The sequence below is a fragment of the Protomyctophum parallelum genome (genome assembly GCF_964188405.1).
Source record: "Protomyctophum parallelum genome assembly, chromosome: 10".
Lineage (NCBI taxonomy): Eukaryota > Metazoa > Chordata > Actinopteri > Myctophiformes > Myctophidae > Protomyctophum > Protomyctophum parallelum.
Genome location: NC_139704.1, coordinates 24,188,371 through 24,201,253, shown reverse-complemented (window position 1 = coordinate 24,201,253; position 12,883 = coordinate 24,188,371). Strand labels below are relative to the sequence as shown.

At 47.6% G+C, this 12,883-nt stretch overlaps 1 protein-coding gene across 1 annotated transcript; it reads right to left on the bottom strand.

Annotated features, from left to right (window-relative positions):
• Positions 1-206: 206 nt before the first annotated feature.
• On the bottom strand, positions 207-5,354 carry lrit1a (leucine-rich repeat, immunoglobulin-like and transmembrane domains 1a; the record flags this gene model as incomplete). Its single annotated transcript, XM_083775588.1, has 5 exons — positions 207-994; positions 1,472-1,753; positions 2,766-3,071; positions 3,501-3,976; positions 5,230-5,354. 5 exons carry the CDS (start codon positions 5,352-5,354, stop codon positions 207-209), a joined length of 1,977 nt encoding a protein of 658 aa, XP_083631714.1.
• Positions 5,355-12,883: the final 7,529 nt, after the last annotated feature.

The following is a 12,883-nucleotide window of genomic DNA, read 5'->3' as shown; positions in this document are numbered from 1 at the left end:
GTGTGTGAACGCGTGCGAGGAGGACTGACCTCGGGATGCTGGTGAGGACGCGGGTGCACGTGGTGGTGAGGGTAAGGATGCGGGTGCGGATGCGGATGGGGGTGGTGATTAGGCACGAGACCGTCGGGGGCGTGATGATGAGGAGGAACAGAGTACGGGTGGGTACGGGGGAGGAGGTGGTGCGCAGCTGGAGCTGGAGCTTGACGTCAGCAGAAGTACTCGTTGGGCTGTCCCTCGATCTTGGCCGTGGGCTCGGAGTCCAGGCTGGAGCGGGCCGACAGCAGTCTGTTGAACTCCTCCGGGTTCAGCTTGGTGAGATACTCGTCCTCTTTGGCCTTCGTTCCGCCAGGGGAAAGCGCCTCAAAGGTCACATAGGAGTCCTGGATGTTCTTGGACTTCTTGCCCCAGTACTTCTGGATGCGCCTCTTCAGCCAGCCGCAGCACACGATGACGGTGAGCGGCACGGCGATGACGCAGGCGACCGTGATCACGATGACGTTGATGAGCCTTTGCATGCTGGCGGCGCTGGCCGCCACGTCGGTGGAGAAGATGACGCACTGCTCCTTCTTGGGGATCAGCCCCCGGACGCACACGCAGGCGATGTACTTGGTCTGCGGCACCAGCCCGTTGATGGTGACGCGCATCAGCCCCGCGCCCACATTGATCTTCCTCATGTCCCTCTCCCCAAACACGGCGTAAAGCACACTGAACGCGGTGGTGTTCTTGGCCTGTGGGGCCCTCCAGTTAAGAGCGATGGTGTTGTCCGAGTCCCCGACCACCTTCACAGACCGGACCATCCTGTCGGTATACTGCTGGAGCAACGAGGCATTGGCTCCCAGGTTGCTGAGGTTGGTCTTCTCCAATTCCAGCAGTGCATCAGGACTGGCAGTAGGCACGGGGCCACGAGTGTCATTTCTGTCAGCCAGGCTATAGCTGGCTAACCCAGGGATGGGTCCGGAGCCAGGGGGAGGGACAGGCTCCATGGCCAAGCTAGCTAACCCAGGTCCGGGCCCGGAACTGGTTGGAGATGAAGGCTCCTTTGCCAAGTTGGCTAACCCAGGTCCGGGCCCTTCCGAGCCAGATGACGGGCCAGGCTCCAAGGCCAAGTTAGCTAACCCAGGTCCGGGTCCTCCCGAGTCAGGTGAAGGGCCCTGCTCCAAGGCCAAGTTAGCTAACCCAGGTCCGGGCCCTCCCAAGCCTGGCGAAGGGCCAGGCTCCAAGGCCAAGATAGCTAACCCAGGTCTGGAGGCAAATAGAGGGCCAGGCTCCAAGGCCAATTTCACTAACCCAGGTCCAGGGCTGGAGACCGATAGCGGGTCAGGCTCCAAGGCCAAGCTAGCTAACCCAGGTCCAGGGCCGGAGACAGATATAGGGCCAGGCTCCAAGGCCAAGCTAGCTAACCTAGGTCCCGGCCCAGAGCTTTCCGGGTGGCCAGACTCCAGGGGCAAGCTGGCCTTTCTAGGTCCAGGGCCAAGCGGAGGGCCAGGGGTGGAGGTAGGAGCCACATATCTGGCCACCATTCTCTCCTGGTAGGCGGCCTGCTGGTTCGATTTCTTGGCTTTGGGTTTCCTATCAGGGCTGGTCAGGTTTCCGACTGGTTTCGACGTGTTGGAGACCATCAGAGAGATGACAGCCTCGGCATTCCCTGCATAGTTGGCGGCCATGCAGACGTACCTCCCGGAGTCACGGAGGGACACGGCGGGGACACGCAGGATGGACCAGGTGATTCCTTCCTTTGAGGTCTCCTGCTGGACTGTGTGGACGGAAAGGAGATCATACACCGTGTTAACAGGAAGGATGTGCAGGCCACATCACAATTTAAATATCTTGACCATAATTGATTTTTAGATACATTTCGGGGCAGTAACAGTAATAAAACATATGTACACTTGCTGATCTATATGTGTTTTTTGAAGTGATATCGGTCAAGAAAACAAAATGTAATATGGAGTGTTGAATTTGTGGCACCAATGTAGAAACAACAGATCAAGTTACGCCTATTCTCGCGTGGCCCAACTGTTGCCTCACACAATGTTCAAATGCTTCCGGTCGTACGTTCAGAGATTGTGGAATAGTGTCTGTCTGGCTATGCGAGACTAGGTCACAGCTGACAGTGCAAATGTACAACTTTTAACTGTTAGCTCTTTAGAAATGTCACGATGAAAGTGCAGACACAGCTTTGGGGAAGGTACTTTTAAAGCATAGCTTTACAAGTTACCAATTACTTCCAAGTACAGTACTTGTAGTAAATGTACTTAGTTATACTTTCCACCACTGACAATGCAATTCAGTCAGACACATGTCTTACAGAACCAAGAATTTGGTGATATTGCACCAAACAGGATTACTCAATATTATCAGGTAACTTCTAAAATAGCATGCAACAACTGAACATTCATTCACTATGTCAAGTCACTATGCAACTAGCAAGCACAATGTATTTAAACTTCTTGTTAAATGTATTACTATTTACTACGCCACAACACTGGCCCCATAACACGAACATTGAGAGTGAGAAAGAAAGAAAGAAAGAAGGTTGAATTAGTGGTCGCTGTCCATGGTGCTTAAAACACCTGAACGCTGCATGGCCAGACAGTGGCCTTGTGGTTAGAGTGTCCGCCCTGAATCTGGGAGGTCGGGGTTTCGATCCCCGGCCGGGTCATACCGAAGACCGTAAAAATGCTTTCACCGCTCCAAGAGATGGGTCAAATGCGGAGAACAAATTTCACTGCAGTAACGTGTGTGTGACTTTGACTTTAGCTCACCTGTTCCGTTCAGGGCTCTGCCGTCCGCCCTGCGCCACGTCATGTCGGGGACGGGCACGCCGATGGTCCCGCAGCGCAGCAGCACGTTGTTCCCCGCGGCGCTGCGCACGCGGGCCACCGCCGTGTGTACGCGGGGCAGCTGGCACCGGCGCAGCTCCGCATCGCTGAACAGCACCCCCGACAGGCACTCCGGAGCCGAGCAGCGCAGCCGCGTGTCGATGAACGCCACCGAGAGCGTCGGGGAGCGCTGGAACTGGACCAGCTCGTAAAGCCGACAGTCACACACCCATGGGTTGTCGTGGAGACCTGTGGGGGCGTCGCGAAAACATATACAATATAGGGTCAATATCAATCATAAAACTGAAAGGCACGCTATACGCACAGTTGGAATATGGGTGTGGGTGGGGCAGCCCCACTGGGGCAGGCGGGTGGGCAGACAGACACACACACACACACGACTGTGTACAATGTAAATACATTGCATACATAGGCTATACCGCTACGCTACATACATACGATAATGGTGGCTGTGGTGATGATGATGATGATGATGGGCCTATTATTCTGTTGTGGAAAAATAAAAAAACACATAGGCCAATTATAGATTAATTGACCTCCAGGACAACTCCTACCTATATGTAAATGTATGCTACTGGCTTACATTTTAGTGCCTTTAGCTAAAGAGAGACAGTGAAATGTTGAGTGAAACATTAGTCCTGCTGTCCGCTTCCTTACCGAGGATCATTTTGGAGCTCTCCGCAGGCCCTGATGCAGCCTGCAGTGTGGGTTTCACCGCCAGCCAGCCAGAGAGCACCTCGGCGGGCAGAGTCAACAGGCTGTTGCTGGACAGATCCAGGTAGGTGAGGTTTCTGACGTGAGCGTTGACGTCGGCGGGCAGCGAGCTCAGCCGGTTGTTGTGCAGGTCCAGCAGCCGGAGGCCCGGCATGTCGGCCAGGCAGTCCCACGGGAAGGACGGCAGGTCGTTCCCGTCCAGGCGCAGCTCCACCAGGCTGACGAGGCCGCGGAAGCTGTCCGGGTGGAGCGAGGACAGCGCGTTGAAGGACATCCACAGGAACTCCAGGCCGGACAGGTAGCCGAAGGCCTCGCTCGGGATGCCCTGGACGGCCGTCTTCTCGATTCGCAGCTTGGACGTGTCGACGGGAAAGCCGACGGGCACGAGGGACGTGTCCGGGTCGTTGCAGATCACACTCCTAAAAAAAAAGACGACGGAAGTGTTTGTTATTTCAGTGGTGTCAGTGGTGCTCAAACCCCAAAATGTATGTGGCCGTGGATCCCCATCTAAAAAGATTTTGTTCCATGGGACCCCCCGCAAGCAAAGATTTTAGTTTTTGGTCGCTTTAAAAATATATATAGTCAAAGATTTGCACACATTTTCATGATTTATCAAAAATAGCAGATCTACAAGCTCATAGCCGTGCTATAATCTTGTTTATCTGCTATTTTTGAAAAGCCAAAGTATAAAATAATGGTTAAATAGGAAGTCTAAAGTGACACATGTTTTCCAAGTTTAAATATAGGCTATACAATTCAAATGAACTACAATTTGCAATGCAGTTGAGCTGGCCACCGAAAGATGGCGACTTGCTCATAATTAAGAAAGGTGATGTAGCCTATTTACAAATATGTCTAGGCCTAATTGTCGGAAAATGGTCACTTTGCAGGCTTGCATGATAAAATGCAGATGGAGAGGTTCAAAGTGCCTTTGTGAGATAATCCAGGTTTAAGTCAAATCGGGCAGGCATGATGCACTATAGCTGAATTATCTTTTGCACACGTGTTCACCTCTGTCTGTGCAAACATCTGTAGACTAATCGTGTGGGGAGGACAGACAGACCTGCCCATCACTAAGGCGCGCGCTTGCAAAAGCGTACAAAACATAGGCAACTGAATTATTATGAAAGATTGTGCCTTTATTAGGGGCCAAGCCCGAAGGGGCGAAAATAGACCCCTATTGTTTGTACCGTTTTTTCTTCTTCAGCAACTTTTTGCAGAACAGTTTTCGCTTTTCACGAAATTCGGCAATATGGTAGAGGGTCGTGGGAAACGGTCAATAACTGAAGTTCAGAGTCATTCATCAAAGGACCTCTGACCATTGTTGCTTTCACACGGGCAGATGCAAAGACACAACAAGTCTACCATTCATTGTAAATGGAAGCCAGAGACATGACGATGCAAAGACGCAATGATGCATGTAGCTGTTCCAAATGATACTCCCATTCGTCTTTGTGTCTGGCGGTGTGAACGCACCATTAGATCTGCCAATTACATCATTGTATGATCCTGGACCATTCTATCCACATCCAAAAAGTGATGTCAAAAGGTTGGACAAAACGTGATGTATAATCCAGTCCATGCTTTTATTGCTTGGCCCCGTCTTATCACTGCTTGCAGCTATATTTCTTTTTGATGTGGCGTGGGTGTGTGGGTGTTGATCATCACTCACCTGGCTTTGGATCCGTCGCTGAGGTTGTGATAAAAACAGCTGCACTGCGTCGGGCACGCGCTGATGGCCGTGGAGAGAAGCGCACCTGTGACCAGGTAGACACCCAGGAGCGGGGCAGCGAACATCATTTTTTGGCCCACTTTAACACACACACACACACACCCACCACCCAGACCCACGCACAGCTTGCCTACATGCGGCCCAGTCAGTCAGTGTCGCGCCCTGCACTCGCAGTGAGTGAGTCAAACAGACCTGGCTTTTCTCATCATATGTGTCGCATGGCTGTGTCTGTGCCTCCGCTCTGCTGTCCCATTGTGATCACACTGCTGCGGTCCACAGATAAAAAGGATAGGCGAGGATTAACGAACAGACTGCCTGCCGTTCCGTTTCATTTCAATGCGTGTTGGTGTGTCCCGGAATCCGATAGGCTGCGCAGCCAGAGACGTCCTTTATTTATTATCAGAGAGCTGGGAGGAGGAGGAGGGGAAAACTTCCTAAATGGTCATAATCCTCTCTGTGATGTTTGTTTTCCCTTTCCCTCCAAATGCATGTTCATTTGAGCCCTGACTGCTAATCTGTTAGGACTGCGCTGTGTTTTGCCACAAGGACAGACAAGGTGGACCCTAAACCAAAATGTTGTCCATTACTCATTACTGTTTCCATGACAGTCCAATTTATAGATTACACTTTTTTTTTTTTATCCTCAAAATAATTTAATAATATATGGGCCTATACATTTAATTCAGAAAAGCCAATACCCAAATTGTTTATTCTATATTCAATAAAGCTGAACTTTCTGGAGAATAATAAAATCATAACTCAATGCTGAGAATTAGGTTGATACATCAAAAATAATGTTCTAGTGAAACAAAATTGTGTCTTAACGTTTTTTCTATCCATATGTATCCTATGTCTGTATACTTTTATCCTTATCAATGTTATGCTAGTAACTGTTCCTTAAAGGCTATAATAAGTGATATGTTTTGGTTAAAACAGTATTTTGTTAAAAGGTTCAAACATATAGGCCTATTCTTTTTATATATATATATATATATTTTATCCCACGATTTTGTAACCCATTTTTCACCCCTGTGTCAATCATCTAATGTGATCCTGGGCTCTACACACCCTCCACCAACCTAGTCCCCATATATGGGGGACAAGGGGAGAGCAACGGACTTGAACGCATGCTTCCTTCATGCCTGAGTGTCCAAGTTGCTCCTTTTCACCTGACAGGGGGGAGTTTCCCTGGTTGGACGTAGCCCGTGGAAGGAACACGTTATTCCAACCAGTTCCTTTCCCCTCCATCAGGCGCCCCGGCTGGCCAGGGGGAGGCAGTTTAGTGACCAGGATTACTACATGTTCTTTGTGAGGGTACCTACCCTAGGGGACACAGGGAGAACATGCAAACTCCACACAGAAAGGCCCTTTCGCCAACCCCGCCGTCGGGTATGGGCACTGATGACATGATGACATATAGGCGGCTAGGCCTATTCTGATACTAATCTTTGCAAATGTGCAATCTTTGCTGCCCATCTCTCAGCTCTTTAATAAACAGAAAATACTTTTCAGTATTTATTCATCACGTGCAGGTTTGCAAAATTTCAGCGAATCTGCATGGAGAGAGTATAGGCTTATCAGCTTCAATTTTATAGTGATCCACTTCCAATTGTGTCTGCTCATACATGCCACGTGTCATCACTTCAAATGTGTTTACCCTACATACAATACAATTGGTATCCTGGTGGAAAGTGTTCACCTTTAATATCACTTAAGCCAAATTCCAATACCCCAAATCTCGGCCACTCGCTCACTCACTCGCTCACTCACTCACACTCGCTCACTCCAGCATGGCAAATTATAGTGAAATTGGTGAGCTGTCGAAATATGTGACCATCTTGTGGACTTCATTCAACTTACATGGAGGTCTTTAAATACGTGGCCTGAATACCGCTAGGTTGAACTCTGCTAATAAACAAACTGCAACGATTTACATTCGGCACCGACGTTATGCGATTGTCGACGATTGTCACATATTTCAGCAGGTCACCAGTTGCACCGTAACACCACCATGCTGGAGTGAGCGAGTGTGAGTGAGCGAGTGGCCGAGATTTTGGGTATTGGAAGTTGGCTTTACGCTCTACTAACCTATTCAGACTTGGGGAAATATCAACCTTTCTACTGAATCTTGGCATGGGTCGCTTATACTTCCCTTCATGCTTCCTCTGCACTGCTTGTTAACCCATTAACTTCTTGTCATTTTAGATTTTAACCACTTTCACCATTATTTTATACTTTAACTTTTCAAAAATTGCAGATTTACAATATTGTAGGATAGTTCTGCTATTTAAAAAAAAAGGAAGGTGCAATTGGTTGGAATAGCGCGTTCCTTCCACGCACTATAGGCTACGTCCAACCGGGGAAACTCCCTCCTTGTCAAGTGAAAAGAAGTGGCTTGGACTCCTCGTGCATATAAGGAAGCATGAGGTCAGTCCGTTGCTCTCCCCAGGTCGGTTGGCAGAGTTAGTGTATAGCGCCAAGGTTTACAGTAGACAATTGACACTGGGTAGAAAAAATGGGTTACAAACAAAAATCGTGGAATAAAAATTATAATAATAAAGTGAACATTTTTGCAAAACTTTGAATATATACTTTACTATATATATATATATATATATATATATATATATTTTTTTTAACTCAAATCTTTGCTTCATGGGGTCCCTAGAACAAAATATTTTGAGATGGTGTGTGTGGGTTGGGGGGAGGGGGGTGGGTCCACAGTCAAATACAGAATTGTGGTGGTCCTTGACATGAAAAGGTTTTGAGAACCTCATGACTGTAGTTATAGGACAATTGAAGACATTTGTAGTATCAGCCTCAGGTTTGGTTAAGTGACTTGAAATATAGCAACAGGCCTATATGCTCATAGCCATGTGGAACTATGTTGCAACAACGCATGACTTTAATGGGCTTTTAATAGGCCTATAAAGATTTTGTGGCTGCAGGAAAAGTGTGTGTGTGTGTGTGTGTGTGTGTGTGTGTGTGTGTGTGTGTGTGCTGAATGCACTGGAGGAAATACATCTACCTCAGCCTTTTGTGAATATTATTTCCAATGTGTACCAAGACTCGTTTCTCCAGGTCATCTGTGGGCAGCAGCTCACAGACCCAATTTCCCTCAAGGTGGGGATAAAAACAGGCTGTCCATGGAGTGCTGTAAATTTCATTCTAGCCCTTAACCAATGGATGAAATGGATCCATCAGTGCGCTCCGCCACACGTCCGGTCCCCAAACCCCGTCCAGGGATATGCTGACGACGTGCAGGTGTCATCAAGAGAGGAGGACGTCATCACCAACATGCTGGCACGCACCGATGAATTCCTCCACTGGTCCGGGCTGGAGGTGAAACACACAAAATGTGCCGTGCTCCACGAACGCCGCAGCGGCGGCGGCAACCGTTGGTACAAGGCCAAGAAAGACAAGCCTCCCTCCTTCCTAATTATGGGACAACCCATCAGGGTGTACGCCCGTAATGAGACGTACCCGTACCTGGGCCATAAGTTCAACATTGCTGGTGAGTGGGGGGAGCAAGTCGAGGAGCTCACCAGAGAGTTTCACCGTCGACTCGACCTGATCGATCTGTCCCCCCTCCCTATAGTCATGAAGCTCGAGGCTGTGAGAGAAGTGGCCCTGGCGAAGATACAACACCTATTTGCCAATGTACACATCCCACAACATGCACTGAGAGACATGACAAATAGAACTGGCCAGCTGGCCAGAAAATGGGTTGGCCTAAACTCACACTCCACACGAGACATACTCTTCCTTTCATATGGCGAAGGGGGGCTGGGGGTCCCAAATGTAGAGTGGACTTATGCAGCAACACGGCTAAGCCACCTACTGCACATGCTCAATAATGATGATGGCACCGTCAGAGAAATGGCCATGGCATCACTCCTACTGGACCTGCGCAGGAGGAAGGTACCCCTGGCTGCTGCAGACCAGAATAACTTCCTAGGCTTTAGGAGGAAAGACTCTGGGAAACTGGACTCACAAGCCAAGGGCTTCGGGGTCTGGTCTGATTGGCCAGATCTCAACGACCTTTGCCATCGAACAGGAGTCCAGCTAAAATGGGCAAAAAACAACGAAAATGTGCCCATCTCTGATGGATTAATTACAGACTCCAGCGTGGTAGTGAAGGCTACCCTCACCCACCAGGGTGCGGACACTAGACTACAGGAAGAAACGGCAAGAAGGGTTCTGCTTAGCACGAAACAGACTGAAGCCAAAGAACATTGGCGTGGCCTTCGACTGCAGGGAAAGTTGGCCTGTCTTGATTCAGCTGATCACTCCGTTTCACATTCGATGTACAAAAATGCTGCTATTGGGGAGGATGTTTTAAAATTCACCATCAAAGCAAGACTACAAGTATTACCAACCAAGTACAATCTGTCAATCTGGTATCCCGACACCCACACTCCACTCTGTATAAACCATCATGATTCTGAACAACACCTAGAATCCATCGCACACATAACAAATGGATGTAGTGCATACAAAAACGTATATATTGCTCGCCACGACCGGATTGTTGACCTAGTGTCTGATGCAGTTCGAAAGTATGTGCCATCTAGTGCAGCAATGTATAAACATTCAAGAGTGTTACCAGATTGGTTTAGCTGTGCATGCGATGTCTTTGCCAACATCCCGAATACACCTGATGTTGTCTTTGTTGACACCAGACACAAGGAGGTCCTGATTCTGGAGGTGGGCTGTGTCTTTGATTTGTACATGGACCAGGCATTCCAAGATAAATATTCTAAGTATCAACCATTACTTGGAAGTATAACAAACTTGGGGTATCTGTCAACCCCGTTATATTTGTTTCCTTGTAAAATTAATTGTAATTTGTGGATTCAAATAAAGAAATCGAAATGTGTGTGTGTGTGTGTGTGTGTGTGTGTGTGTGTGTGTGTGTGTGTGTGTGTGTGTGTGTGTGTGTGTGTGTGTGTGTGTGTGTGTGTGTGTGTGTGTGTGTGTGTGTGTGTGTGTGTGTGTGTGTGTGTGTGTGTGTGTGTGTGTGTGTGTGTGTGTGTGTGTGTGTGTGTGTGTGTGTGTGTGTGTGTGCGTGCGCGCGCGTGCATGTGTTGTGCATGTGCGTGCGTGCGTGCGTTTCCTGTTGTCAGTTCAGTCGTTCAGCCTTTCTCTCAGACTGAGAGAAAGTGTATAGCGATTATAGCAAGCATAATATTGGAGCATAATTCATGTGCTTAAGACATCAGCTCCTGTCACCCCCTTTCCACCACAAAGAGACAGGCTATAGAACCATGCGATAAGCTCATCAGCCAACCACTGACCAGGCAGCGGCTTCCAATGGTGTCAGGCAATGAATGTGATCATGATCATGGAGGAATAAAAATAAGGGTCTGAGCAGAGAAATGGAAACCCTCTCCAATACAATCCAAGCTGCTGAGGACCAGCTGAGATCCGACGACCACGTCTCATTCCTGCAGAACTACAAGACCACGAGGGAGGGAGTCCATGCAGCTCATCCTGCAGAACCGCTCTCAGGAGCGCTGACAGAGCTGGCCACACACCTGTAGCCTGGCTAATAAGCCAGAACGAATGTGTGATATTAGTCTGGCTTATTAGCCAGGCTAACACACCTGGGAAAGCTGACCTTCAGAGTCTGGGACAAGATGAAGGACATTGTCTCCTACACTCCCGTCATCCTGCATGGACCCCAACACTGCCCATCCTCTATAGACCTCGTCTGGTGATCTGACCAGTGTGAGACCTGGAGAGAAACAGCTGCAGCTTCCTGACAACCCAGAGAGGTTAAACTCATGGTACAATGTCCAGGGTTCTGAGGGCTTTAACCTTTAATGTTCAGGGTTCTGAGGGCTTTAACTCAGGGTCTCACAGCTGGGATGTTGAGGTTGGAGACAATACACGCTGTCGGCAGTGGTGGGTAGGTGTGCCACGTGTGTGAGGAGTCGCACCAGAGGAAGGGAGACGATTTGAGAGTACACTGTCTCCTTATCAGAGTGTGGTGAGGAGGAGACTGTTCTCTCAGTGAATCAGAGTCCAGCTGGACTGGGACAGAGGACGGCTGTCCTTCTCTGATAGTCAGTCAGTCAGTCAGTCAGTCAGTCGCAAGCACGCACGCACGCATGCACGCACGCACGCACGGTTGGTGGTCCGTCTCTGAAGATGTTACCAGGGAAGATCTGTGTCACTCTGGAAAACCACAGTTAGAAAGTCTAGTGTGACATCCAATAAAATCCTATGACCGTTTGTCATTTATGGATCAGGTTTGAATTCTATATAGTTTCCATGTGACAGTGATGATGTCTATGTGTATTTATGAGAGTGCAGTGAGTCATGTGTGTTTGCAACAGTCATGCAGCATTCAGCATATAGTATAGTACATATAGTACTATAAGTACTATTTACTTGAGTACTGTTTGAGTGAGCTCATGACGACTTTCACATTTCAAATATAAATAGTATTTTTTACTTACCGTATACAAATGGTGGCGGTTTGGCTGTATATAAAATACTGTTTTTCCTCTCGGACAGCGAGCTGTGATACCTATAGATCATTTGAACTTTTAATTAGCAACTCATTTTTATCAGATTTTAGTGACCTTTTAACCTCCATTATTACATTTGAGAGATTGGTATTACTGGGAGATTTTAACTACCACATCAACAAATGCACTGACCTCTCCGCTATTAACTTTCTTTTCTTAGTCTTTCTTAGTCTTTTAATCTTGTCATGTTACGGGTCCTACGCATAACAGGGGAAATACTCTTGATCTTGTTTTTAGTTTTTGTGTAGACATATTGATGATCATGCAATGACAGATCACAAATCTCTAGTTTTTAACATATAGCTTTTAGTCCTGATTGTGTGGACAGCTCATGCATAATTGTGTTTTACAAAAGTCTGCCTCCTGGTGGAGCTATAACTGTTCTGGAACATTTGGGGCAGAGGTTCATTGTTCATCCATGGAGTATGTGTATGTGTGCAAAGTTTGGCCTCGACCGGGTTAACAGTGCCGGAGATTAGCTGTACACACACGGAAGGATGGACGGACACACACAGACGGACGGAGTGCAAAACATTCTCTCTCCCCAAGCCTTCGACCTGGTGGAGACAATAAAAACAACTTAATACTTCCTATAAGGATGCTATCAAAGCAGAATTTTAAATACCTTTTACTACCCACCCACCATCACCGCGACGCATTGTGAGCTTGTAGTGGAGTAAAAGTAGGCTACAATATTAGTATTAAATTAAAAGTATTGGAAATACTCAAGTAAAGCAAGTAGGCCGACAAATACCACAAAAATAAATGATACTTGTCTAAATGCAGCCTTACTTTCCCCTCTCCACTGATAAGTACTTTCTACTTTTTGTACTAAAGTACATTTTGATACTAATACATTTGTATACTTATTCAAGTAAATTTAGAAATCTGGACTTTTAATTGTAACAGAGTATTTCTGCATTGCAGTATTGATACTTGCAAGTAGGCCTACATAATGTGTGTACTTTTCCCCTTCAGTGTACAATACTTATAGGCCTACATGTATCACTGACTGTCTGATGGAGGCTAATTAATAATTATAGATAGACTCAGCGACT